Source organism: Tyto alba, unplaced genomic scaffold (genome assembly GCF_018691265.1).
Source record: "Tyto alba isolate M040663 unplaced genomic scaffold, T.alba_DEE_v4.0 Super-Scaffold_21, whole genome shotgun sequence".
NCBI lineage: Eukaryota > Metazoa > Chordata > Aves > Strigiformes > Tytonidae > Tyto > Tyto alba.
In genome coordinates this window covers 7,141,467-7,168,678 of record NW_024881295.1, presented here as the reverse complement: position 1 = coordinate 7,168,678, position 27,212 = coordinate 7,141,467, and the positions used below count along the sequence as shown (strand labels likewise).

At 38.4% G+C, this 27,212-nt stretch overlaps 1 protein-coding gene across 3 annotated transcripts in view; it reads right to left on the bottom strand.

The window, feature by feature from the left end:
• The window catches only part of PHF21B (PHD finger protein 21B), a 67,853-nt gene that overhangs the window by 29,444 nt on the left and 11,197 nt on the right, over nucleotides 1-27,212 (bottom strand). For 2 of the 3 annotated variants that reach the window (XM_042795538.1, XM_042795539.1), the window contains exon 2: nucleotides 12,216-12,308. In XM_042795538.1, coding sequence (XP_042651472.1) covers nucleotides 12,216-12,308 — 93 coding nt within the window. Of the gene's footprint in view, nucleotides 1-12,215; nucleotides 12,309-17,134; nucleotides 17,163-27,212 lie in introns of those variants that run through there. The other variant, XM_042795540.1, reaches the window with a different exon arrangement.

The window sequence follows — 27,212 nt, the reverse complement described above, 5'->3', positions numbered from 1 at the left end:
GCCAAAGAAGGGCAAAGAGGAGGGTTTGCCTGAGGTCCTGCAGCAGACTTGTGACAAAGGCAGGAAGCTGCTGTGTTCAGCTCCCAACTTCGGGGCAATACTGAAAGGCCTCATACAGCCACCGTGGAATGATGCAAAACTATGCTAAACTACAACTAACCATATTCAAGATACACCGACAGTAACTGGAGGGGGTTTTGTTCTTTTTCCTTTATCCAGTCACTTTATGTAATGATTATTTGATTTATTTAGTTAAGATACTAGACAAATACCCTGGCCAGGCTGTTTAAGAGAGGAGTCTATAATTAGCTTCATATACATAATTAGTTAATGGTCTTATTTTCAAAAATAGTGCACAGTGGATTGGTTTAAACCCACCTTGGCCCAGTCATTCTGCAAAACTAAGGCTTCTAACATAAACAACAGCTCAGTGCAATAAGAGACATAATACTTAAAGCAACTTGTTTTTATCTGTGTCAGAGCCAGTTACATGAGCAGATCTTGTAATATCTACTTTTTAATTTTCATAATAATGTTCCTTACCTCCTATGTTATATCTTATATAAGTCTCTCATATGTAAGCCTTTAACAAATTGCTCATGCTCATGTGCTCAGACACGTTCACAGATATAGTATCATTATTCAGAAAAGAAAGTCTGAGAAGCTTGGCAAAATACAGTTAAAATGTACTACCATGGCTAAAAAATCCAAATTTAATTCTTAGCTGTTTGGCTAACATCTAAATTTTACCAACTCTCCTTAAAACAAAATAATTTTCTTTTAAACTAATATAACATCTGTTACCAACAGAAATACCGTAAGCACACAGATAAGCACATATATACAGTGAAAGAGAGCGAGAAAGAAAACAAGGAGCATTTCACATCAAAGGTTCAACAGAACAGTCACTCAAATCTTTAGAAAAAATCAAGTCTGACAAAAAGTCAGCTCAGGAGTTTTTCTAGCCAAAAACTGTCATGTAGTCTACCAGGTTCTACTGTATCTATCACTCTTAACTGCACTTTTATATTTAATCAAAAGCCTAATTAAAACTAAATGCCTTTATATATTCCAGTTATATAATTATATTTTCTACACTATTACATGCATATATTGACTGTCAGATGTAATACCTCAGTAATCCTACACATGCCCTTAATCCACATTCTGCAAGTTGTGGATGAATGTATATTACTCTGCTATAAAATAAGATCTTCCTGCACAGACAATTAAACAGACTTAATTTTCCAAAGTAAAACACTGTCTATGAAGCGCTGCATACTGAAATAGCTGATAGGATTTACCAAACTTGTACAGCACAAGAACATATGCCGGGCGTTTTCTGCCACCGTGTGATACAAAGGAGGTATAGCGGTCTTCATACTCTAAGCCTCTGCAAATTCCCTGGCAAATTCAGCTGATATTGTGAGAGCATATTTACTTGCAATTATAGAACAATAAAAAGGGTTGACTACACAAAAAGTTTCAGGTGCTCCTGAGTTAAAGATAAAATAAGTCCACGTTAAAATGTTTATTTCTACAGCTCCCAGGGACGTATCCAAAACAGAAAGCAAGCATAGAAGCCCCTTAAGCTCTAACACCTATGAACCTTCCCCCCTTGAATATAAACACTAAGCATAAGCACTTAATAAACAGCTAACTGAAAGACCTTTAGCAGAGTTCCACATTAAAAACCGAACTGCTACAGTAATCTGTGAGAATAAATGGTGTCAGCTGGAAAGAAAAAAAAAAATAAGGAAAGAGCTAGCATAAATTCCTTTTCCTCACAGCAAAACTGTAGCTTAAATTTAGGAGATGAAAGGAAGACAGTGGCACTTGCGGAAGTTTGGAAGTTGACAGTCACGGAAGAAGATCTGGATGAAAACTAGGGCAGGGCACGGACTGCGTTTCGCGAGCAAGGTATCAAATAGACCTTTTTTACTGGAAGTAGCACAGGTTGGATGGCACCGGTCCCCGTTACGAGAGCCACAGAAATAAAAGGCACAAAAGTTTAGCAAAGGAGAAGAAAAGAAAAAGAATAACAGACAGCGTGTATGTTACCAAGTGAAAACTGTAACTGTTGGCGAGCGCTGCAAATAACAATTCTCCTGTAGTTCAACCCTCCTCTCCCCAAATATCTTTCATTTAACTTCTGACAGCTGTCAAAACAGAATGTGATACTACCAGGGCTCTAAATGCAGGAGGAGAGAGAGCTTCTTCTTGAATATAATAATTTCACAAATGTCTGTTGTTCTTGAGTTTCCTCAATACCCACAATAACAGAAAAATTTTATTTTAGGCAGCAATATTCAGACACCCCTGGTACTTCTCAAATAGACTGCAGGTAAGCACACTGTTCAAGAAGATATTCCCCCACCTGAGAATTCACTAGGTGGGGGCTGTCTGGTTTTCAGACAGAGAAATAACAGGGAGCCCAATCCTGTGAGATGTGCAGAGTGCTCTTTTGTTCAACAACCTCTAATTTAATATATTTTAAAGTTTCAGATCAGAAGAGAATCAGCTCCTGTGACTATTATGACTTCTTGTATATCCCATATCATTAAGCTTCATCCAGATGTCCCTATATGAAGCCCAAAGGCTTCCATTACACCAAAACATCATTCCAGCTCTCAAGATCGCAAATTGTTGAATACCACAGAGGTGAATGAACTGCTGAGTGGCAGAGGTGGGAGAGCCTGATGTGTGTCACAATTGACAAAGGCAACTGTGATCATGGGCAAGCTATTCCCTGAGCTACATCCCATCATGTGAGTCACTCCCATGCTGTAGTAAAGAAAAAGAAGGTAAAAAAAGAAAAACTCTTACAAAATAAGCCCTCAAGATCCAACACAAACAAGTATGGGGAAAAAGGAGGAAAAGGGAAGGAAAGCACACAATTCCTCCCATCTCTGTGGGCAATCCCATGTAGTCCTAAAGGACAGGATTTAATTAGAACAGTTATCTCTGTGAAGATCTGCAGGTGCTATGAGAATTGTTAAGGGCAATTCTGGTAAATGTGTTCTCCTTACAGCCTAGTGAAGAAGGGAAGTTAACAAGTGCACTTCAATTACAAAACCAAAAGAGACACCATGATCTGCCGTCTCACAGACTGCCCATAGAATTTCTCCTAGAAACCGAAGACTGATTTTGAAAGAAAATACTAAAGACTTTTTAACGATGCATTCATCACGAGTCCTAATAAACTGTTATAATATTTTATTATGCTCATGACTGGCATTTTATTGCAAGACTGAATTTGCCTAACTTCAGTTTCCAGTCCCTGGATCTTGTTATAGCTTTGTCAGCAACACTGAAGAGCCCTCCCCCTCCCCAATATCAGATATCAGCTGGATCGTGCTCAGCATCAATCAGTCCTTCATACTGGCAGGGCCGATCTGTATGAGAGTAAATTTTTCAGCTCAACGCAATATCACATTGCCTTTGAGAGAAAGACCATTATTCACACTTTATTTTCACTTCACCCTTGTACTCAGAGCTTAAAAACAAAAACTCAAAATGGATTTGGCACAATTCATATGTCACAGAGGCAAAGTGCTGGGAGCAGCAGACAGAGCTTTCATTCTTGAAAAGCTTTAGAGGATCACACAGAAAACATTAGCAATGGCTGATAAAATGAGTGCAATATGGGGTAATTATATCCTTCACCAGAATGAACAGATGCACACTGACTTCAGTAAAGCTGTGTCTATTTATGCCAGCTGAGGACCAACTCTCTCCCTCTTCTTTTTTTAATCAATAAAAATTATGCAAAAGGAAAGGTTCTGCATAACTTTACAGCAATGACACACCCTAAAATCCAGGTTGCCCAACTGATCTGAATACAAGTGTTTCCAGTTTGGCTGATTTTTGGTTCCTTTCCTGATAAGCCCCTATTATCTTCAGAATGGTCTGAGACCACAGTCAAAATAAACACAGTTTATTTTCTTGCCACGGGGTGGGGTGGGGGGGGGTGGGGGGGAGGGTTGGGGAAGATTTAAAACCACAAGTGACTTTTCTTCCTTCCCCTTGATGGGGCTACACAAAAAGGAAATTACTCTTCAGTGTGTATCATGAGGAAACCCAGGCAAGATGACCCAGTTCAGTTAATCTTGTGTTCATACACAATGTAAGCCTCTCCTTAGCATCTACTTGGAATATTAGCCTGGGAAGCCACAGAAGAATGATACAAAATGCAGGGCAAAACCCAAGCAACTTCCCCAGTCCACATTTGCAATGCTGCTGCTTCTGGACAGTGAGGACCAGGGAAAAAATCTTAATCTGACTGAAACAAACAGCAAATCTGAATAGACCTCAGTAAGGCCAGAACTCCAGCTAGCCCCTTGAAACAAACCCTGGTCTCTCATCCTACGTGTCATACAAACCAAGAATCACTGTGGTATTTTCACACATATTCAAATTATGTGCACTATATCAGACATTTTCCACTGAACTGTATACCTACTGTGCTTTGGTATTTCAATTTGTTAGTCATGGATAGCCAACTTCAGTGTAAAGGTGACACACAGATAACATAACCCCTGTACAATTTTTAAGAAGACAAAGCTATTTCATTTCGTTTTTCTTCTCCTTCAGCTTTGCTTGATACTACAGAAATGGAAGTTTTGCTGAGAGTGATGTTTGTGTGCGAATCCGCCAGCTCTGCTTTTTGTGGATGTTGGCATAAGGAAGTCAGGTGGGAGTTCTTTATTAAAAATGTTATCAGTGTTTTGAACACAAAACCGTATTTTCACAGGAACTTGACTGACTTTTGCTAATGAAATGTACATTTTCTCCTCAGCTATACTGCCTGTATTTTCTGGTTTGGCACTGCTGCTGTTGAGTTGATGATTCATTAAGTGGCTCTTTTCTATTTGCAAAGGGGGAAACTACCATTAAACCAGCAAATTAAAATCAATATTATTCCAAAAAATAACAAGTAGGGGTTGAAGTTGACAAGGTTTTCTGCTTTTTTTCATTCTGTACAATAATTCTGTCCTTGAATATGCAGTTATCTATGTGCCTCTGAGGAAAGAATTTAATCCTTATTGTTTAGGATTGCAATAGAAATATAAAAGCTAGATTGTGATTATACACACCAGTCAATAACTTCCATTTCTACTCTTTTCAGCATTACAAGTCAGCTTGCTTCTCTCACAGATACTCATCTATGATTAACTTACTTCAATTTAAATATAAAGTGTCCATGAAGCCTTTAGGCGCAATGGAGTGAATGAACATCTGTCTGCTTTCCTCCTATCTGCACACTTTCATAGGCGAGCTCTGGACTAATCCACACAGCTGGGCATTCACTGGACACCAACTCTGGTGTCAGTTTAAAAACCATGGATGTCACTGCTTTGTACAGTCCATCACTGTAGGAGTTTTTCCTGCTTTTAGACAACAATAATGGAACATTATAATGATCTGACCACCCTCAACTCATTTACTAGACAAAACCAAAAAACGTGGAAAACAAAATAATAATAAAAATAATGACAAAAATAGTTTGTCTGTTGAGAGCCTGAGCAAGATGGAAGCACACAAAAAGCTGACATCGGGAGTTGAAAGTCAAGGTTTAAGGGACAAGAAGCAGTGCAGTGAATTCCTCCAAGCCGCTGCTGAGGCACTGCGGACAGAGAAAACCTTCCTATCCACCCGTCATTCGACCAGAGTCCTACCACAAGCTTGTGCAACTGGCACAGAGACTCAGAGACACAGCACAGTCCAAGATCCAAGCCAGACATGGATCTGATGCCACATCATTTGCCTGGATGCAAATGGTATCAGTCGAGAGAGGGGACATTTCTTCGCATCTTCCTGATACTCTACAAATGAGCATTTGATGTGGAGAAACATGAGTGTTTTCACCTGGGAAAAAGGTACCATGCCAGAGCTGAAAATGGCTTAAATCTCTCCCGGGGGTTGTATGGATACTTTAGGCTCCTATGCGCAGACTATCATGGAGATCTGACTTCCATGAAGGTCCTTTACAAAATGTTCATGACACTGATTGGATCTGAAGGTCTTAAGCATCAGTAACATCCAGTTCTGCTTCCCCTTCCCCACTGCTGGATTACTGATCTCATTAGACAACTGACACTAAAACTCAGAAAGGCAGGGGTAACAGAGGAAGGTCCTTTGGAGAATTTGTATCTGGGTGTACTCCCCCCTGGTATACCATAGGCGTTCATCTTTGTCCATACTGCAGAAGACTGGATTTCTCATCACTGCCCACCTCTGGCAAACCACCATCCACAAGGAATGGTTCTTGTCACACCACCTTAGTCATACCTCCATCTGTTGTGGCTGCGCTACAGCAGTGTAGAATACATACCATAGAGCACTCCAGATGCTCCAACAAGCCCATGCCTCTCTTGGCAACACAGGCTACCTATCAAACCTATCCACTAGTGCGTAACTGAGATGCCCACAAACTTCAATAAAGTACTGTGTTTTCATCCGCATCTTCAAAGCTTTCCCTGTAAAGACTTAGTATGAAAGGCCAAGGGGGCCACGTGTTTCTGATGCAGGGTGTCTCTACTGCAGGACTGATGCTCATATAGACAGGTGTCTCAACCTCCTTCTCTACGAATTATGGGCACAAACCTCATCACTTTCTACAATGAACATTTTCTATGTTATACTCCTCTGACAAAAATACGTAGCTTGTTAATTAATAGTAGCATGCCTATCAAAAATAAGCAAACTGATAAAAAGGAACCCTAACCAGAACTCTCAGCTGCACACACTTCTTCCCAAAGGGAAAAGATGAGAGAAGAAACAGCTTACAGCAGATGTTAATCTTTGTGCTTAACACATTACCGGAAGGTGCTTCAAATACAGTGACAAGCACAGTATAAAAGCTTATACAGAACAAAACAGATTAACAACTATATTTATTAAGGGCTACATTTTCAGCCAGGCCTCTGCAAACCTTTCTTTTAAAAAAGCAATTTTGTTTCTGTTTTCTGCATGCATACAGTCAATGAATATTAAACACTTTTGAAAAACCTTTAGTTTGGTTATATACCACCACTGATCAAGTTACCTTGAATGAGATTATCCCTCTTCTCCTCCACTAGCATTTCAACACATACCACTGGAAGTGCTGAGGGTTATATACCAGAAAGGTGCATGACATCTCTTAGGTGATTATAGTCCTTTTCTCCTCTGATACTGTAATAACAACTTTACACAATTCAATTATTCCTTACTCAAACAAACAATAAAGCACTCTTGTCTCTCCATTGTACAATTCTGTGTAACTTTTTATACAAACATTCTATCTGCTTTCCTAGTTTCACAAGAGGCTGACTTGCATTTAGTAATACTTGTCCACTTCTAATGGCTATGCAGTCTTAACACATTACACTCAAAAATAATGATTTTTTTTTTTTAGACTTATGATGCAGACATAGAGGCTTTGCCACAGACCAATCTGTTAACACATTTCTTCTACAGTACACAATGGCATCACATAACTTGGGTTCTGACTCTAGGAGTGATTTTCCTTTCAAGAAATCCTCCAGAAGCCCTTACCACCAGGGAACCCAGGAGCAGTGGCTGGTTTTGGTATACCCATGAAGACAAACACTAGCTATCAGTGGAACTGCACTCGTGAGAACTATGACAAGAGATTTCAAAAATGAGAATATGCATTTAAGTTTTGGGAACATCTAGAGACCGGAGTCTCTGGCTGGGCTTACACGGTGATGAACAAACACAGGAACAAAACAGCCCCTGTCCCAAAGCAGCCTGCAGCCCAGAGACTGAATTCGGACCCCACTGAATTATCCATATTAAAATCACCATAGAAGACAAAAAATAAGCAGCACTTGACAGCAGAACTGGCTAGAGTTAACTGAAAAACATGCACATTTCATCTACAGTGACTGTGTGTACCTGTTTCTTTTCACTACTAACCTGAGTGATAGCAACATGTCTCTGCTCTAATCAGCATCATCATGAGCAAAGCCATCCCAAGCCTTGCCTTCACCCATGACTGAAAAAATAGGTCAGAGAAATAGCATTATAATCTCATTTAACTGCTATTCAAATCACCGGTCTTGCCATTAATTTGAATGAGAACTGGACTGGGCCCAAATTACTGACAACAAAATGGGAGGTTTATTTTAATATCTTCACCATTTCATTTAAAATCTTCCATTCGCAGAACAGAAAATAAGATCTCCCACATACCTTTGGGTAGCTACAGTGAGACTTACATTTTTATGTAAACAAGTTCAAAATAGACTGTCTGCACTGCAGCTGGAAATTAGAGCCCCAACCTGACATAAGGCTGCTCCCTCCTTACAGTTGATGGGTGCCATAAAGCAGAGGAACAGCTCAAGGGTAAGAGAGTGCATCACCCATGTGTTTGAGTAGAAGACCTTCAGGATGTGCTTCTCGGAGTACAGTGGAAAGTCAGCAGTTTCAAAGCATTTCACCCAGCTGGAAACCTCAAAGACCAAAGTAAGAAGAGAAAGACTACCTGGAGTTAACTTGCCAAACATCACAGCTCATAACAGAAATTTTACGTCTTTGATGAAAGCAAAAATAACGTCATATTTTGTAAAAAAAAAAAAAAAAAAGAAAAAAAATCTGCCAAGGGTGCTTGTTTTGGCAAATAATGAATGCCTAAAGAAATATTGTTTGTATTGTGCAATGAACTTGTAATTAATGTTTGTTTGCTCACCATTTAATAGCAGTTCTGCACTAAGTGATGAGATTTTGCTGCCATTTGTGAATGTGCAGATTTTGAAACTTCATTCCCCATATGGAAGAGCTCCCAGGGGGTCATATCATAAACCCATTCAAATGAACAAAACAAATGACAAGTATCTCTACAATGTGGAAAATGAGAAAACTGTATGTATTATTTTATGTAAGCATTGTTAAGTGCCTCAGTTTACTTGTGTGGTATTTTTCTGCTTGATTGCATAGAGGTAAATCAAAAGAGGCTGCCTAGATGAGGCAAATGAAAGCATCAGAAATATAAAACTCCTTTAGAAGTGATGAGAGGCTCTTAAATGGAGGAGTCCCCTGTTTCTTTCCAGTCAGCCTGGCAATGTTTATGCCTCTCCTGCCTACATCTAAATCTAAGGGGAATCTGAAATCCCAAAGAAATTATGAGACTGGCCAAAAGGAGAAATGTCAGGTAGCAATTGGTGTGCTGTCAAGAATGCAGACACTGACCTGGATTAATCCCACTTACCTACACGTACCTGAAACAGAAGTGCAATCTGTCTGACTAAGAGGAAAGACTCTTCCTGAGGGCAACTCAGAGAGAAGTAGGCTCCTAACATGGCAGGGACCCCGAAAGGGATCCATCCAGGCCTTCCACCTCTCCATAAACAAGAAGAAAGACAGCAGCACAGAGGCAAGATTCAGCCAGTTTAGGTGATTGCTACTGTGCCTGCCACTGCACTTGCCCAAACTACATCTAGACTTAGCTGACTGAGTAACTGGGCAGGCGTGCAGGTGGGCTTATTGAAGCCCTTGCTGCAATAGTTTCATTGCTATACACAATTCACTGTTAAAGCTAGACTTTGCAGAGACAGACGTCAGGGAAGGTGGAACACCCTGCAGAACAAGATTCAGCTAAAGCTCACATGCACGAGTACAGACGCCGTACTGCTTTAATACTTTGTGTGAAATATTACAGACTTCTTGGTAGAGGAGTGATGAATACTGTTCTGTTTTGTAAAAGCTGTCCCTTTAATTTGCTGCTACACAGGCACCCCAAGTAAAGGTTTTAGCAGATGCCAGACTCAGTTGGACCCTGCCTGTCCGTATGCCTGGGAGACAGTGGCAAAGTTGCCACTCAGGAATTCAGTGTCAGAGTGGTGGGACTGTGCCACTAACTCAGCGCAAGGTACAGGAGCCATGCCTGTCACGGCCAAAAGCAGGTTAGTACCCAGTCTGCTCTGTAACCAAGTCTGATGCATAATAGCTGAGAGGACATGGACTGCGATAGAATTTAATTATGCACATTTTTCAGGTCCTACTGGAATATACTATCTGCCCCTTAATTTCCAAAATAATTTTTAATTTGGCCCTTGTTTTCTCAGACCTATGTGGGAGAAGAGGGAAGAGATGTTCTTTACTATTGTATCTCCATGGTACTACATGGCCTTGCGTCCTGGCAGTTTTATATTTCCATCTGAAGTCTCCTGTTCTCCTGGACCACAGGCTCCTATCAACCCTCAAAATTTGCCAGAGATGACTATGCACTTACGTACTGTTATTACAAAGGAGAGCTTTCACAGTGATACAGTGCTGCAGCTCACTTACGGTGGCCACCCAGATCACTGGCATCCAAGTGTATCTGGGGAATGACAGCTTTACATCACTCTGATTTATGGCTATATTAAATATATTTTGAAGGTATTTGGCTATTTAATTAGAAACCAAACTTTCCACTTGTAGGTGAAAACCTGATCTCTCTTAAGACATCAAGCAGAAAGCTTTGATGGGTGGAGGGAATTCCCCACTAGGAAATAATAAGGAAATCTTAAGCTTCTCTGTAAGCTTTGAGTGGGAGAGGAACATATAGACCATGATGAACTGCAAAGGAGGACACAGCTTGTAAATGGGACATGCTGTTGCTGAAGAAGGAGGTATTGGCCTGTGAAAAAGCAGGAAAAAACCCAAAACATAAGATGTACCTCTGATAATACACACAGCTGCCAACTTAATTTTTAGTTTTGACAGAAATGAGATTGCTATGTGGTTATTTCCCATGCTATCTATATGAAATAGAAACATTAGTGAATTACGGCTTAGGGCTGCTGAGGAAGGGTTGGTGTTTCATTATTATTAAGTATGATTGCATAAACAGGTCTGAAATTGAAGGCTGTGCTAGGAAAAGTGAAACAAAGCAAAACGCAAACAAAAATATTGCCATAAGCTAAACAGCAAGACAGAAAGGATATTTTCTTTTCAAAAAGTTGAGAAAATAAGCTTCCTCCACTTTTTCCAAATCTTCAAAATTGAATCTAGCACTGAATGACATTTTTTCTACTTAACAAAAGTATAGAACATTGATGCTTCCTTAAGTGCAGCATTTGCAATGCCATCATCATTGCTGAAACATAACCTTAATGATAATTTAAGCTCCTGTTACAGGTCTTTCAGCTGCTCTTGAACCTCAGCTATTTTCAGGAGCAATCTGCTCATTTTTGACACCCCAAAATGGCAGAAATCAATGTGTTATTACGCTGTAAGAACAACTGAAAAGCAAAGTCTTGAACTTGATAAGAAAACTATAACCTTCCTTTATGTTCACAACTTTGCCTTCCACAAAATGTAATTTAAAGAGAGAATTTAAGAACTTTATCTTGGAAATACTCCTTCCTCCAGGCAGATTTAGCTCACAGATCTTCTTCTAGATTCTGCCACTAAGAAAATATTAGGAAATAAAAATAAAGGAACAATAGGAAGACCCAACATTGACTTCAATGCTAGATAAGTGTTCACATATGAGAAATAGATCTCTAAGGGCCACACGGGAGAAATATATTTTTACTTAATAATCATGAATCCAAAAAGCAAACCATAGAACTGCAGCAAAACACTTGTTGAAAATTACATCCAAAAATTTTGAGAAAGAAGGTTGAAATGGGGAATAAAGTGTATGGTTAGGGAAACAGTGATGGCTATTCAGAAGAGAAAACACAGTTTGAAAAAATTTTTAAAAATCTGTGAATGTAACTCTCCTTTCATTCCAGCCAACCTTGCCTCAGTCTGGCACCTGGGTTAGTTGAGCCAAAACTTTATACTGGGATAGACAGGGATAAGGCAATTAAGTTAGTAAAAGAATGTGTGAGGCTAAACCTTGAACAGAAAGGTTAATACTTCCACCACTTTTTTTAATTACAGAATTGCAGATTTTCACTTCTGTGATTTGTGATTCATCTTTTAAAGCACAAATTTACATTTCACCGTATGTACTTTGTTCTTCCACAGTGAATCTATAAGATTTTTTATAGCTTTTCATTGTGCTAACAGTATGGTCCCAGAAGAAAACTGATTTATCTTTTTTTTTTTTTCCCACAAATTGGAGAAAATCACAACTCTGCTGTTCAACTCACTGAAGGTGAGTCTTTATTCAGCAAAATTAGTGTGCTGACCTACCCAGACCTGGGCACCAGAGAGGAACAGAGTAGAAAACATATAAAATGATACAAAACCCTCTTTGGAAGTGTATTTTGTACCTGAGGTAGCACTGCTGGTCCTTGTCCTGCCAACCTCTGCAAGGAGCTGACCTGAGGAACCTTAATGGGCACTGCAGTGATAGTTCCCAAAGTCTGTTGGAAGAAAAACAGTTGAACACAGCTTAAAACACTTGCACAGCTTCCCCAGATACAATCTGCCTGACCCAGTGGCTCCCCTTACAGCTCTTTGTTTGTCTCTTCCCGACTCGTGATGGAAAGGTATAATACAACAGTCCATGTGAAGCACTCTCTCCTGCCTAAAGAGTCAGAGACTCTTTCTTCTCTTTAACCTTCTCTACAAAGCACTGTTAACTAAAGCCTGTTGTCTCCTTAGAGCATTTGGTAATTCCGAGTGCAAAAGATACATCTCATTGTTGTGAAATTTTTTTGGTACACAAAAAAAATACAAGTGCACTGCCATGGCTGAAGGCTGTCTAGGCACTAGCTTGTTTTCAAGAGATCTGAAGAAAGGTGAAACGCACCACAGTGAAACTTCAAAATGTGCATTGGTAAGATGATGCATTTCATGGTAGCCAGGGTCGCAAGAAAGTTCACTGTGTCTTAGTAAATAGTAAATACTGAATTATTAAAACTGAAAGCTACCTATAAATCTACTACAGCACACTGTAACACAACATTCAGCTAAGATAACATCCATTTGGGCCAACACAGCAGCTATTACTATTGACATTTATTTTCTCTACTCACCCTTCTCTTAGTTGTATAACAATTTTATTCAAAGCTTATTTAGAGTATTTGAGGTAGCTCCTTCTGTGAGCAAATATATAGATGTATTCTACATAAAGTTGACTTTGTAGATAGAGAAACTATATGTGTTAACCCAGTATTATCTTTAACTCTTATGAATAGTTAGATACCAAGAGTAAGCAAAATATGTTTTTGTAATACAGTCAAGTACATACAAGCTTCACCCCCCCCAAAAAAATCTGTGTCCTTTTCTGACTTTCATCTATCTGTGGTGATACAGATATCTATAGATGTATATTTATGAGTTCTGTTATAGATTATTTGAATGGGACCTCTTTTTCAAGCCTTACCCACAGAGGCTCCTAAAATACTGGATCTGAGATGTTGTAAATAACCTGTACTTTATTTTCTCCATTAAAAAGGACAGATATATTAATAAATTTAAGATTGGGCCATAGGTCTAAAGAACATTGCTAAATTTTCCCCTTCGTCCTCTTTCATTCTTTCACTCCTGAATACAGTTCATATTTTAGTTAACTAGCCAATATTCTTAAAAAGAGGTTTAATAACTTCTATCTAAACTTAATTGCTGTTAGGACTACATGGCAATATAAGCAAGCAGATGACTGTCATTATAACAGCAATAGACACTTAGTCACTGATCACAAAAACTTGTCAGGCTGCTAGAAATGGATAATAAGGAAAGAAAACCAGATTCAACTGAATTTCTCTAAATTTAACTCCCCTCAAAACAAAAGTATCGGATTGCAGCCAGTATGATAAAGTATGCTAATATGACACCAACCTGGTAATGAAATCTGTCAATAAAAAGGAAACTATCATGTAATCAGCTCATGGAAAGTAGAACTGTGTCAGGTCCATGCCAATATGTACTCTCCAGACCTCAACAACAGAGTGGTAAAACAGTCTACTTAATTCTAACTACAGTGTTTGGTAAGAATACCATGCATTTTCATGCAGAATATTTTTAATAAACTTGTCCTACAGAGTTTATATTTTTAACTTTGCTACTCCTCTTGGAGACATTTGGGGGTGTGATGTTATATATGCAGCAAAGATTGAAATTTGCATAAGATTTGCCTGAGTTAAACAACAAGGAGAGCTGTAGAATTATAAACATGCAAGACAATTTTTCCTGAGTACTGGTGGATTATCAGTACCCTGCATTATCCACGAAAAAATATATTCCATTAAAATTCTGTCTGGAGCCAAGGGTGGGGGAGGGGTGGGCAAAGAAAGCAGTATTTCAACATGTGGATGCCAGAACAACGAAGTTATACCTTCCTGCAGGAGTAAAGGTATTGGCAGCAGAGTGAGGAACAGAAGTGGGTATTTATACAGCAGTTATCCTTATAGGGTAATACATGGAATAAAAACAATAGAAAAGATATTATAAGCTCTCTGAATGAATGACTACTTTGCCCTGTCGACTGTATCACAGCCTCACACACTGGGAAGGACAATGTGATGAATTCCTGCAGTGTGGAGAGAACTTCAGCTGCCACCTGCTGCTACTGGCACTTACTAGACTTATCACAACTTCCTGCTTTATATTAGCGCGAACTAAAATTAATTCAGGACAGTTATTTTCCTTGCCAAGGTAAATACAAAAATGAACTTTCCAACCCACACTAGAGGAACACAAAGTTTATCACAAGTATGGTCCATATTTTCCCTCCATCCCAACACTGTTTATAGATCAAATGAGATTTCTTTCACAATGCAATAAAGCCTGAGTTTTTCTGGAAACACCCGGAGCACCACAACTTTTCCTGGGCTGCACATACACCCTCTATAGAAAGTTAAAACAAGAAGCTATTCCTTCTGAAAGGTCGTGCTTACAGTGTGGCTGCATCCCTTGTCATTTTTATATATGCTACCTCTGACCTTGAAAATACACATTCTGATATTCCTATTCCTACAGGTACACATGTATTTGCAAGGATTTTCCAACTGGCCAACAGAATACCATGTATTAAAATACGAAATGCTGACAGTGAGTGAAACTGGGAATTGACTATAAAGATAAGAATCAAATTACTCAGAAGTTAGATAAGATACAGTTATCAATTGGTAGAATGCACATAAACTCCATGTCTGAGCAACAAATCTCTTTTCTTGTACAACTTGAAATATCAATCACAAGGAAAAAAAAACAACAAACCAACCCTGTCTAGAACAGAATGCCTCTGTCCTGTGAGGAAGGAGTTCATCTCAGACCCCAGATGCATCTCTGGGCCAATGCTGGTTTATGTTTCAAATCACTGAATGACTGAGCCAAAAGGAATGGGAATGAGAGAAGAAACAAGAAACACTATAAAACTACTCTGCACTGTTCTCTTAGCTTGACTTAAAGACAAAGCCAGGATGTACTGTCTGCGGGTATCAGAGAAATGAACTATCATTAGTTCTGTCATCTGCACTCAAAAAAATTCATCAGATTTATTTTCCTGAAGTAGAAGTTCTGTCGTGATCTCAAGAGAACAAAAACAAATTATGGCATTCTTAGGTTATGAAATCTTCAGTGACAAAGATGCAGCCTCATGTTTACAAATGGTTTTATAGTAAGGATCTGTTACTTAATATTCAAGGAAATAATCTCACTATACAAATCATATGGCCAAGAGAAAATGCAAAACTTTAATCTCACATTAATAATAGCACTACAGTAGGTTCAGACAGAGACATCTAAGAATCTGTTTTACTTTTCACTATTTACATCGTTTTGTTATTGTTTCCCAGCTTGGGCAATAAATAGTTCAAGCTGCTGTATCAGCAGAATTCAATGACAGAAACCTCTGTACTTTTCCTGTAACACATTTCATCTGTTATCTCGGGCTACTTCACCTAGGTCAGTACTATTGTCTCTGTTTTAGTGATGAAAAAAATCAAGATTTAGAGGTTAAATAATGTTGTCAGGGCTAGACTGTGGTGCAGGTGGAAGTGCAGGCCAGATGTCTTACTTCCAGTGTCTCATCCATGTGATTGATTAACCTCATCTCATCTGTTGAGGTAGAGTCACATCTGAGTTGCCTAATTTTTAGGTCAGATTTCAATGATCACACCAGGATGTCTCCGTGATGATGGGAGAAAGAGGTGAAGCATAAAACAGAGGGAACTGCAGTTGTGGTCTCTCTGCAATGGAGGTGCAGGTGATAGAATGGATGGTTGGGCAGTTTGGCTCTGGGTACATTTTTCAGTGCATTTCAGAGCACTGCTTTGTTCCAGTTTTTGTGGTAAATAAATAAGCAGATAAAACCACTTGCCCGTCAAACAAAAAACTAAACGTTGTTATCTGATGTTCTTGGCCAGGCAATGAGAACTGGACAAACTCCCCATGGCTCAAGCTATAACAGGACGAATATCGCTCATACTCACCTTAATACTTCAGTTCTAGCTCGGTTCTCAGCTTGAGCCCATGGGCTGCAAGAGGTGACTAATGAAGATGGCTCCCTCTCAAAAAGGGAAATAAACTTTTTTTCCTCCTGTTAACAGTGGCACCTATTTTCAGTCACAAACTGTCCAGTCTTGCCACAGTGAGCCTGGTGGATCCAAGACTCGTTACTCACTAGTTCCACACTATCATTTTCATCCATGGGGGCTTCTTTTTTTTTTCTCTCTGTCCAAAGAGCAAGCTGGTGCACATTCTTATAAACCTTTAATTAACAATCTGAAAAGACATTTTTCTGGCAATGCCTGACCTTTAAGCACTTTGTATGAATTTATCGATACCAGCAGAAACAATAATTTAAAAGGTTATTTTATGAGTGCTGAATAGTTTATGGCAGCACTTTTGTCAAGATAAATGAGTTTCTTATTTCTACATTTACAGCACTAAGCATTTTAATAAAAAAGGTCCATAAAAGTCAAAGATAACTCCAAATCTCTCCTCTATCTAAGTCTACTTGGGCTTTTCTGGTGAACCCCTGAAACACCTACAATATGGAGGGAGCACTGAAATGTGCTGTGATGGGGGGAAAGAGCCAAGTTTCAGTTAGCCTCAGAATTGTTTTGATTTCACTGTATGCATTTAAGCCAGATTTACTATCTTTATACTGAGAATTTTTTTCACATAAAACCAAATTCATCAGGTGTATTACCTACTGTCTAACTCACTAAAGTCTACATCCAGCTGCACCTCTTATCCCAGGCAAGCATCTGGGAGCTCATGACCCCTTGCGAACGCCCACCTTAAGCATCAGCCCCAGCCCCGGCCGGGAACAGGACCAGGAACCTCCACCACTGCATCACCCACTGCAGGAGTTAATGAACGCACATGGCTGCAACACAGAGCACTTCGAACCCGCTGTCTTCAGTGACCTACACAGAGCAGCAGGCATCTGGCATGTCAGGGTCACCTTTTTTTGCCTGAGCAATCCACAGATGCCCTCGGACGGGAACCGCAGCAGGCCCACTGTGTAGGTGACCTGCAACCTCGGTTGTTGGGTAAATGTCATCCAGTAGCATGCTCCGAAGGGTCACATTTCAAATTGCAAAACCAGGTGAAGCCATGCAAATGAAATAATCTTTTTTAGTGGTCAGTTTACTCACTAAGGAAATAATAATGGTAAGAATTTAAAAAAAGACAACCAACTCAAAAGCCTCAAAACAGGAGGACACAGTTGCATTAAAAGACAAGAAAAGCAGTTCCTTGCATGTAACTAAAAGAAAATAAAAATTTTAGAAGATATTGACAAGTACAGTTAAAAAAAGAAAATCACTTCTCACCCTCAATTATTCTATTAGTGCCCAATACCATTGCAACTATTTGCTATATTTTCTCCTTCTACGTTTCTCCTGCATTAAATCAACACTACCCCTAAATGAGAGCTCTCGAAGACAACTGAGGAATAGAAGTGTGGGGACAGTGGCAAGAGGAAGGCATAAAAAGTGAAACGAAGAAGTATGGTATGGACAGAGAGTAAGAATTCAAAGGATGAAGGCTAGAGATGGTTAGAGGATAAAAGGATGCTGAGGCAGAAACAAGGATAAGATTTACATTGTTGATGATCAGACTAAGGGCCATATGTTCAGTTTCCTGCTATTATGTCATGACTCCTTTCATCATTGCCTGAGTTTTTAAATCCATGACTTACGCGTATTTGTGATTTTAGTAAACTTCTGCATTTGAGCTCTGAATGAATATGTATATGTATGTCTATGTATCTCTACAGATATGTATCTCTACTTTATTGAAAGATATTTATACTTTACTCAGTTTGGGTAAATATATTTGTCAGACCATTGCTATGTTTGCTTTGAATTACAAATTCCTTTCCCCTCTCATTTGGATGTACTAACAAACGCTCAGGGACCTCTTTCTACTATTCCTTATCTGTACAAACTCACTGTTGAGCTTGAGTACATGAGAAATTTAGGATTAGATCACAGATGTAAAACTGTTAGGGGACACAATTCTTCTCCCATTCCCAAATTACACCAGTACAGGTAAAAATCACTGAAGCCAGTCACTGAAGAGAATCAGACTCAATGAGTAACAGAAGATTAAAAAGCCACATAGTTTCAAATGCCTTTCACTACAGCATGTTACCAAAATACTTAACTCAGGCACATATGGGTTTGTTGTATCTTAGCAGAACAGTTCAATTATTTGAGTTCAACCGACAGTGCATTGCTGGATTATTTGCAAACTATTTTATACTGACATCAATACCACAGCACAAATATTGTGTTCCTACAATGTATTATAGAAACACTAATCTTTTTCTTTTTAAAGTACATATGCATCTCTCTAAGATCTAGGTCTTCTTCGTGTTGCAAATAAGACACCTAAGCTATTAAAAAAATGTTTTTGTCTGTTATGTGCTCAATATTGGCAACAACAGTTTTACAGAATGGATTTTTAATGTGGTAGTGACAGGGGAACAGATTGCTATGGCAACAGCAAAGATGAAAATTCTTAACCTGAATGGATCGTCACTGAAGTAATTGCAGGGATTTTTTACCCATTCTACATCCATTTTACAACTTGAATGCTGCATTCAACCTTGAGCTTGCTTTATATAAATGCCAAGCACTATATGCAGCCTCCAAGTTCATTTGACTTAAAACTTGCTGCACTTTACCTCAATAATCCAGGATAGTTGCTGTCCTCTAGCTAACCTAAACATCTGAATGCTATTCTTTTTCCATGTAGTCCACCAGTAAAAGCAGTGTGCTTGGATATAACTTTGAAACTCCTGCAAGATGTGTATGCATACATATTTTTTCTTTCCTTCTGAACTTAGCTGCTATAAAAATCTGTGCAAATAATTCTTCAATTTTCAAAATATGGCGAAATCACTGTGCATGGTATTTCTAATAATCTGATCAAATAATGGCATCTTTCGGTATCACACTCAGATTGTACCCTAATCAGACTGCACTTCAGACACATATTTTGTGTAAACAGTAATTTTATAGAAATTTAAAGACTTCTCTTCCAGCTTTTAAGTGTTTGTCTTCTCTACTTCGTCTTCACTCAGAATTCATTAACTGTGTGCTTGTATGCACATTTATTATTGTTATGAAGTAGACAATCAGAAACACATCAAGTCCTGTTGCTTTTTAAAAATATCAGCATTTTTAAAACCATCCTTTCTTTGGGCACTAAAAATACCATTTAAACCAACCGTTATTATAGCCAACTAATGATAACTCAAACTACACCAGATGCTTTTGCAGTGAAACAGCCTACAACTGCTCTCACTGCCCATTACAAGGCCCAGTACTGGGGTAGCAACAGGAGGCAAGGTACCACCTTCAATTTCAAACCTGCTTTGAAAACCAAGGTGTGACCAAATTCTTAATCGTTGCTGAGGTATTTGTACTCCTCCCTTTCAACACCACTCCTCTGCACAGAAACCCACAGTGGTATCAAAGCTCATGAGATTATGAGAGGAGTATATGCTGAGATAAAGCAAACAATTTTCTGCTTTTACCATGGCTCCTAGGCTTTTCAGGGCACCATCTAATTTATCTCTACTTTTACTACAGCTCTCAGACTATTCAGACCACTATCTCTATTCCTTGCCACTTGCACATTCCCATCTGGGTAAACTCAAAAATATAAACTGTGTTTGAACACACTGTGGGTCTGTATTCTGGCAAAGGAAAAACATGATGAATAAAGTTCGTGAGTTTCCCTGGTTCAGAAATCCCACTGGTTACTTATCTAAGAGGATAGATAGCTGTACCAAATACCTGTTCTTAAACACAGCTTCCATCACATTATTTATTGGTTAGTAATTTTTTTAAGGCACCATTATTTTTACCAAAGGAAGCAATCAGGATTTTTCCAGAGTCATTAGATCAGACTCTAAATTTCTGAAAAGGAAAAAAAAAAAAGAAGGAAGTTTGGCTATGTGAACTGAATTAGCATGCAAATACCTACTCTGTATTTTGAACCTTTATTCAGAAATCATATTCAGTTAATTAAGTCTCCACCTCCTGCACAAATGAGTATAGTGTCACTGAGTTGCAGCAACACTCAGCAGCTGTGATCACACCTATAGTCTCTTGCTCAGCTAGAGAGATCATAAAAGATTTGCTGTTTAACTACCAAACTGTTCCAGGTTGATGTTATTTTTAATGACTAATGTCTTGAAATTACTTATTCTCTGTTCACAGTCTGCAGAAAAATTTCTGAGTAAAGGGAAAAATGCACGCACAGTGTCACACAAAGCAGTTTCTAGCCTCTCCCTTAAGTGAGTTCAAGCATGAGTGAAAATCTTGAACAGAGCCCCAGCAGCTGCTAAAGTACTACTGCTCTACCCCGGTTGCAGGACATGACGATTAGGGTATGGAAAGAGAAGGCAGAGGGAGAAGAAATAAAGGAGGAAACGACCATCATTCCTTAGGGATTCAGGAATCCTCACCTATCAGAATGGCCCGTGCAGCCTATTAGCAGCTACTGAAAAATTAAGATTGTCTTCCAAATCATTCCATCTTAGCACCCATAGGGCTCGGAGCTGCTTTTGCAGTTCTTGCTCTGAGTATTTATTATGCATTCTTCAGTCACTCTGAAGAACTGGAAAACACAAGGGAAGTGACAGCCTGAGAGATCTAATTGCTCACTGCCACACAGTCCTCTTTGTCAGGCCCTGAGCTGAGCTAATTCAGCTTGCTAACCAGGGTAAAGAAAGTTTTCTGATAGCTGAATTAGTTTAGCAAGTATCCAACAAGCAACAGAATAAAGGCAAGGGAGAAAGCAATGTTTCTTAGCTGGGGGTGGGGGGGGGTGGGTGTAGGGAGGGGAAGACAAAAAACACAAAGGCAGTGGAAAGGCAAGAAATGAAAAGATGGTTCCAACCTTTTTGGAGAAAGGAAGCTATTAGATGAGTTCAGCCATAATAACTGGATGTTGTTACCAAAAGTAACTTCCATGAGCACAGAACTTGGGGAAGGAACACGAAGACTTTGCCTGAATTCAATATAAAGTGTGAATAAATATGACTGATCTTAAAATTCTACTGTTAATATAATTAGTTAGAAAAAGGAAGCAATAACTTTCCCAGGAAATGTTAATTTGAATGTGCAGAACATCCCATAAGCTTCCTTTATATATATTTTTTTTTAGGCAGACTACTCAGCAATACTGAGCCACTTGCCCATCAACAAAACCCAGTGGAAAATACTGCTTTAGTACAGCGTGGTGGAATTACCATTGCTATTGAATTCTTAACTTTGGTATTCCACAGTTCTAGGATTGCAGCTGTGAAAAACCACTGCAGATATTGCTACAGAGGTGCCTTCTTCTAATTAAAAGAAAATACTGAAATGCAGCAGCACCTTATTTAGTTTTGGAGGGTGATAAACACTACAGTATTCACTTACAAATGTAATTGCTTCTTTGAAGATTCAAATAAAAAGGCTGATCTTTTATGTTGATTTGTTTAGACAGTAAAAGTATTTGGCAAATTTATGCTTATATAAATAAATTCACAACTATATATACATAAGATACATACATATATACTATGTGCATGTGAATACAGTAACACACACTTCAGAACATACAGTAATATATTACACATAATATTTTTCCAGAGTTGTAAATATACCAAAGTGAGCACCAGTGTTTCCCTATAATGACAGAGCCAGGAAATTTTAAGAGTTAGTAAATATAAAATCTCCTTTTCTTCCTGATATGCTGCATTAATATTAGTGCTATCAGAACTAGCCTTATAAACACTGAAGTCAGCAAAAGTTCTTTGTTTCCAAGCCTAGAAATTGTGTCTGTTTCTGGAGTGCAGAAATTCTAAGAAGAAAACCTGAAAAAAAATCAAACCACAACTCTGATCTACTATTTAGCCCATGAGACCTTTTCTGGCTCCTGCTTAGGATGCCTTATCCTGCTAGACCCAGATAAACCTGGATACTGGGACATCTTCCAAGGCCCGAGTAGGCTAAGTTTCAGAAAAAGGCCCATTGTGCTTGTGTCCAACCTAGCTCCAGCTAAAGAGTTCAAAATCACCTTCTCACTCCCCAACCCCCCCCTTAGCTGCTGTTCAAGCCATAAAGACAGTAAAATCCTCATGTGATTCAGATCTAACCATTAATATTATCTGGACACCTGAAGATTTGCTTCTCGGAGAGCCTGGAAACATCACCTTTGAGGTGTCAACAACTCAGTACCTAGAACTGAATCCACAAACACATGAAGGAATTGCACAGTACAATGTCCAGCTCTTAGGTGCCTTTACTGTAGCTCTTAATTAGGCATCCAAGTTTCCCTGTGTAGGGTATCCAAAGAGTATGAGGGAGCACCTTGGGGAAAAAATTGCAAACCAGCACCCTAGGGCAGAAAATGTGTTCAATATGAGTGTTCTACTGCATTACTGACTCCAGTCCTTGGTACTTTGCTCTGAAAGAGATCTGCTTCATTCCCACTGGGATTCACCTCCCTGAGTCCCCTCCTGGAGACTAATCTGTCCAACCACTTTAATTCAAAACACGCTCCAAGAAAATTATGCTTTCCTTTCCTCCTCCCTCCTATCGTTCCCTTTAACCAGTTTCTCAGAAGTTCAATCACCTACACCAGAGATGGAAGATTTCAGCTCCTACACTCACACGTGGCTCTGTAAACCATTTAACTATCAGAACTACCTGGAAGATGTCTCTTCCAAGCTTTTCTGTTAAATTAGTCAACGAAGAAAGAATGTGGGTTTGTGGCCCAGTTGAGAACACTTAGGGGAAAAGACAACCAACAATTCCGATCAGTGCTTTGGCCACCTTGTTGTTCAACTCTGTTAACATGATAGCAGTTCTTACAATGCCCCAGTGCAAATGTTTTGGCACATAGGGAATATGATTAGTAGAAATATAGGCCTTTACGGATTTCACTGGAGTCCAGACTTGATAGCTACTGAGCAGAGTTTGAGGATCTAAGTTTTGAACTCAGCTAGGCGCACTTCAACACTGAAGCACTTCCAAAGATCTAGACAAAATGTCTTCTGCTAGAAGTAAAAGACATAGGGAGAAAACATGTCGTATGTTTTCCGCTTGCATACTTTGCAAATTAGATAGCACAACAATAATGTCTTCATAAAGGTAGAACCATGAACGTCTATGAGACTTAACTCAGTCCAAAAAAGGTCTGTGCACATTATCTGTATGGAGATCATTGCAGAGATCAGGACTTCAACCCAGTCATTCCCAGAGTTAAAAGGTGAAAATGTAATTTAATTTAATTTAATTTTTATTTTATTTTATTTCAATTATTAAACTGTCTTTATCTCAATCCACAAGTTTTCTCACTTTTACTCTTCCAATTCTCTCCCCCATCCCACGGCAGGGGAGTGAGTGAGCGGCTGTGTGGTGCTTAGTTGCTGGATGCAGTTAAACCACAACAGTCCCTTTTGGTGCCAACCCAGGACATACTTGCAGACATGAAAGTTCTGTATAATGTACAGACTGACACTATAAATTGAAAAATCATAAAAATTAACATGAACAGGTCACAAAATTTTTTTTTTAATTAAAAGTTCCTTTTCAAAGAAAATGTAATAATAGTAATAATTGATGGCATACTAAGTCTATTGTATTGTTATTAGGAAAATGGTTAGAGACATGCTAGTGATGTAATTTTGTAGATTAACTCTGATGCTACAAATCTAGCTTCGCTATATTTTGGTGAAGATTTTCCACATTCACACATTTGAAAATGCTCCTAAAATTTGTAGATTACCATAAAATTTGATTATAAAATTGTTATTATTATTCGTTATTAAAGGCTTATAAACTTAAACTTATTGAAGGACATTACGTATATCAAGATATCAGTTGATTCTGGTTCTATGTAATAACTTCTAAATTCAGAAACTGGACTCAGGCTAGAGGAACCAGAGTTTGAGCTGGTGGTTCAAAGCCACTTACTCTAGTTTTAAAGCCCATATTAAGAACACAGTTATAGCAGAAATCTGAGGCTTTTTATCTTCTCATACTTATTAGGGAGGCTGGGCTTTTCTTTTCCAAAATGCAGTGTCTAATTTCCCATACAACAAGAAATGTTAAAAAGTGATACAAATCAACAGAATACAGATTATTGTCTTATATTTTCAAAAGACAAGTGCAGGGGAAAATTAATATAGTAATGTTTCACTATGAAGAAAACACTGTGAAATCAGCAAATAGGGTGGTGGGGGTTTATTAGAGCAAATGCTAATTAATTACCACATGCAATCTTCTAAAATCATACCCCCTAATATCCTTTCAAAATTTCTACAATATTCTCATTGCTATTATGCTAAAATAGCTGTCTGTTAAAAATATTTTAGTATACTGATTCTTTAAAGAGAAATTAATATTACATTAAATTATAAAAGGCTGAGTTTTTATTTTACATCTGTAAGAATAGTAAACATTTAAGGTAAAACCCTTAAATCGTCATTACTACTTCAGCAACCTACAGGAAACACAACATTACTTAAATCTTATCAAACCTGTCATTCACTTTCTGGTGTTATCTATTCAATCATTGCTAGTTCAGTGATCTTGTATGTAAAAATGAACTTATCTCCAATCCAGCCAGTCTCATTGTTTGATTCAGTGAGGGATACAACAATCAAATTGTTTGTAATATCACAATCCATCACTATACGTGCAAATTTGATGACACAGTCACTGAACTGGGGTCTTAATAAAATCAAACACGAGAAACAGGCTAAACAGAGGTCTATAATAAGAATCTCACTGAGAAAAAAACCCCAGCAGTTGTACCCATTAACTAAATGTCTTGTATAAAAGCAGTGGGGACATGTTCTTGCTTTCACTGATCAAATCTCCAAGGACAACATTTGGCCAAAGAATTAGAATAATCAAAAAGATTAAGACCCCAGCACAGAAAAGCAGGTAAATAAAAACTCAGTTACAAGCACATGATTAATTCTACCGAATACATGTGAATTATATACATGTTACACTCAGGGTTATGCTCAAGTGAAGGATAAACTTGAACCTGTTTTCTGAAATTACTGATATTGAAGCCTGATTGTAACATCAACAAAAATAATTTTGGTTTGTCTTACCTTGCCTGGTACCTGGCTTATTTTAAAAGGGTCTATGTTTCACGTTTCATAATGATAAAAATCCAAGTCCAATGCAAATCTTTCTACTCAGAGGGCAAAAACATGACTCAAGACTACAGCACACCTTCTGCACAAGAATTATCTGCACTGAAGGAACATCAAGCCTGAGAGTGATTTTTTTAAATCAGTCAAAGAAGAAACAGCCTCATGATAAATAAAAGTTAGTAACTACTCTTTTCCCACCCATACACACATATATGAGTATCAAAAACACACGATATAGCTGTTAACAGGCATCCGCCAACACTCTGTCCTTGTCACTGATGGAAACTGAAATATATCTGTCTTGCCATTCAGCTATTCTCTAAATTTAGAGATGCACAAATTTGGTTAAAATTGGATCAGATCACTTTCTGACTCACATTATCCCACAAGTTAGCAATCCTTCACACGTCACACAAAAAAGGCCACTGAATGTAATACATAATCTCTTACCTTTATGAGGCACTGCACGCAGTCAAAGCAAGGAATACAAAAACATACCGCTAAACAACAGGAAACGCATAAAAACTATTCTGATATAAACAGCAGAATCTGCTTATGTATTGAAATATGCATTCAGAGAGCCAAATCTTTAACTAGTGGAAACTCACATAACTCAATCATTTTGAGCACAACTCTCTAGATTCCTAAGCAGTGAGGGTCTGCCATTCCGTACAGGAGTATCTCCAGAGAGATATTTTCTCTCTCTCTCTCTCACACACACGAACACTTTTAATTGCTTATTGTGTAGCAATTTAACTTGAAGTTTCATAAAATGGTTGTGATGTGAAGAAAAGATAACAACTAAATCCTAACATCAATAAGTGCTAATAAATATTAATATAACATAAGCACCACTTTTATTGCAATGTGAAACCAGTTTATTATCCACAGATGAAATCAAATTGCTACCTTTATTACTGTCAGGAATGACTTCTAAGATATTTCTATTTACTACTTAAGTATTCATCAGCACTCTGTATTTACAGCATCTAGTCTCTCTCTCTCTCTCTCTCTCTCCCTCTCCCCCCCTCTCCCTCCTCCCCCCCATTTATACATAAAATAATTTAAGAGCAGTATTTTCTGATACAGTTTTCCAATTAATTTAAATATAGACACAAATGCACATTATGAGATTAGTAGCAGACCAATTGCTAAATCCTGATACGGTTATAACATCAACAGGAAATCTTATCATGCTTGTATTTGCAATATGAATATTGAAAGAAGATAAATACAGAGTTTGCAGTCTGGTATCAAACACTCAAATTCCTGCAAATTATTCAACTACCCCACAAACTCCATGGATAATGAAAAAACCCCACCTTTTGATGATAAATAGAACTAAGACATTTGGCGATATTCCAAAGCCTTTCATTTCCTAAAGTGGTGCCTTTTATTAAAGTAACAGTACATGTAGAGTAAGTGGATGTTTTTATGCATCCTGTAATTTAGAAAACCTAAGAGATGATTTCCCCACCCCCAAAGTTGATCATCTTTCATTATTACAAACTGCACTTCAAGTTTGAATCACACAGCCCTCAAATTTTCTATGCATCCCCTTGCATTCTTACTCCCCCATTTTAAATAGAACTAACTTGAAAATTCTGACATTTTCAAGAATGCTTGCCTGGTAATTTCCGTGAGGCACAGACAGCCTCCAATTACAATGAAATAGCTACAGTGTATTACCATTTTT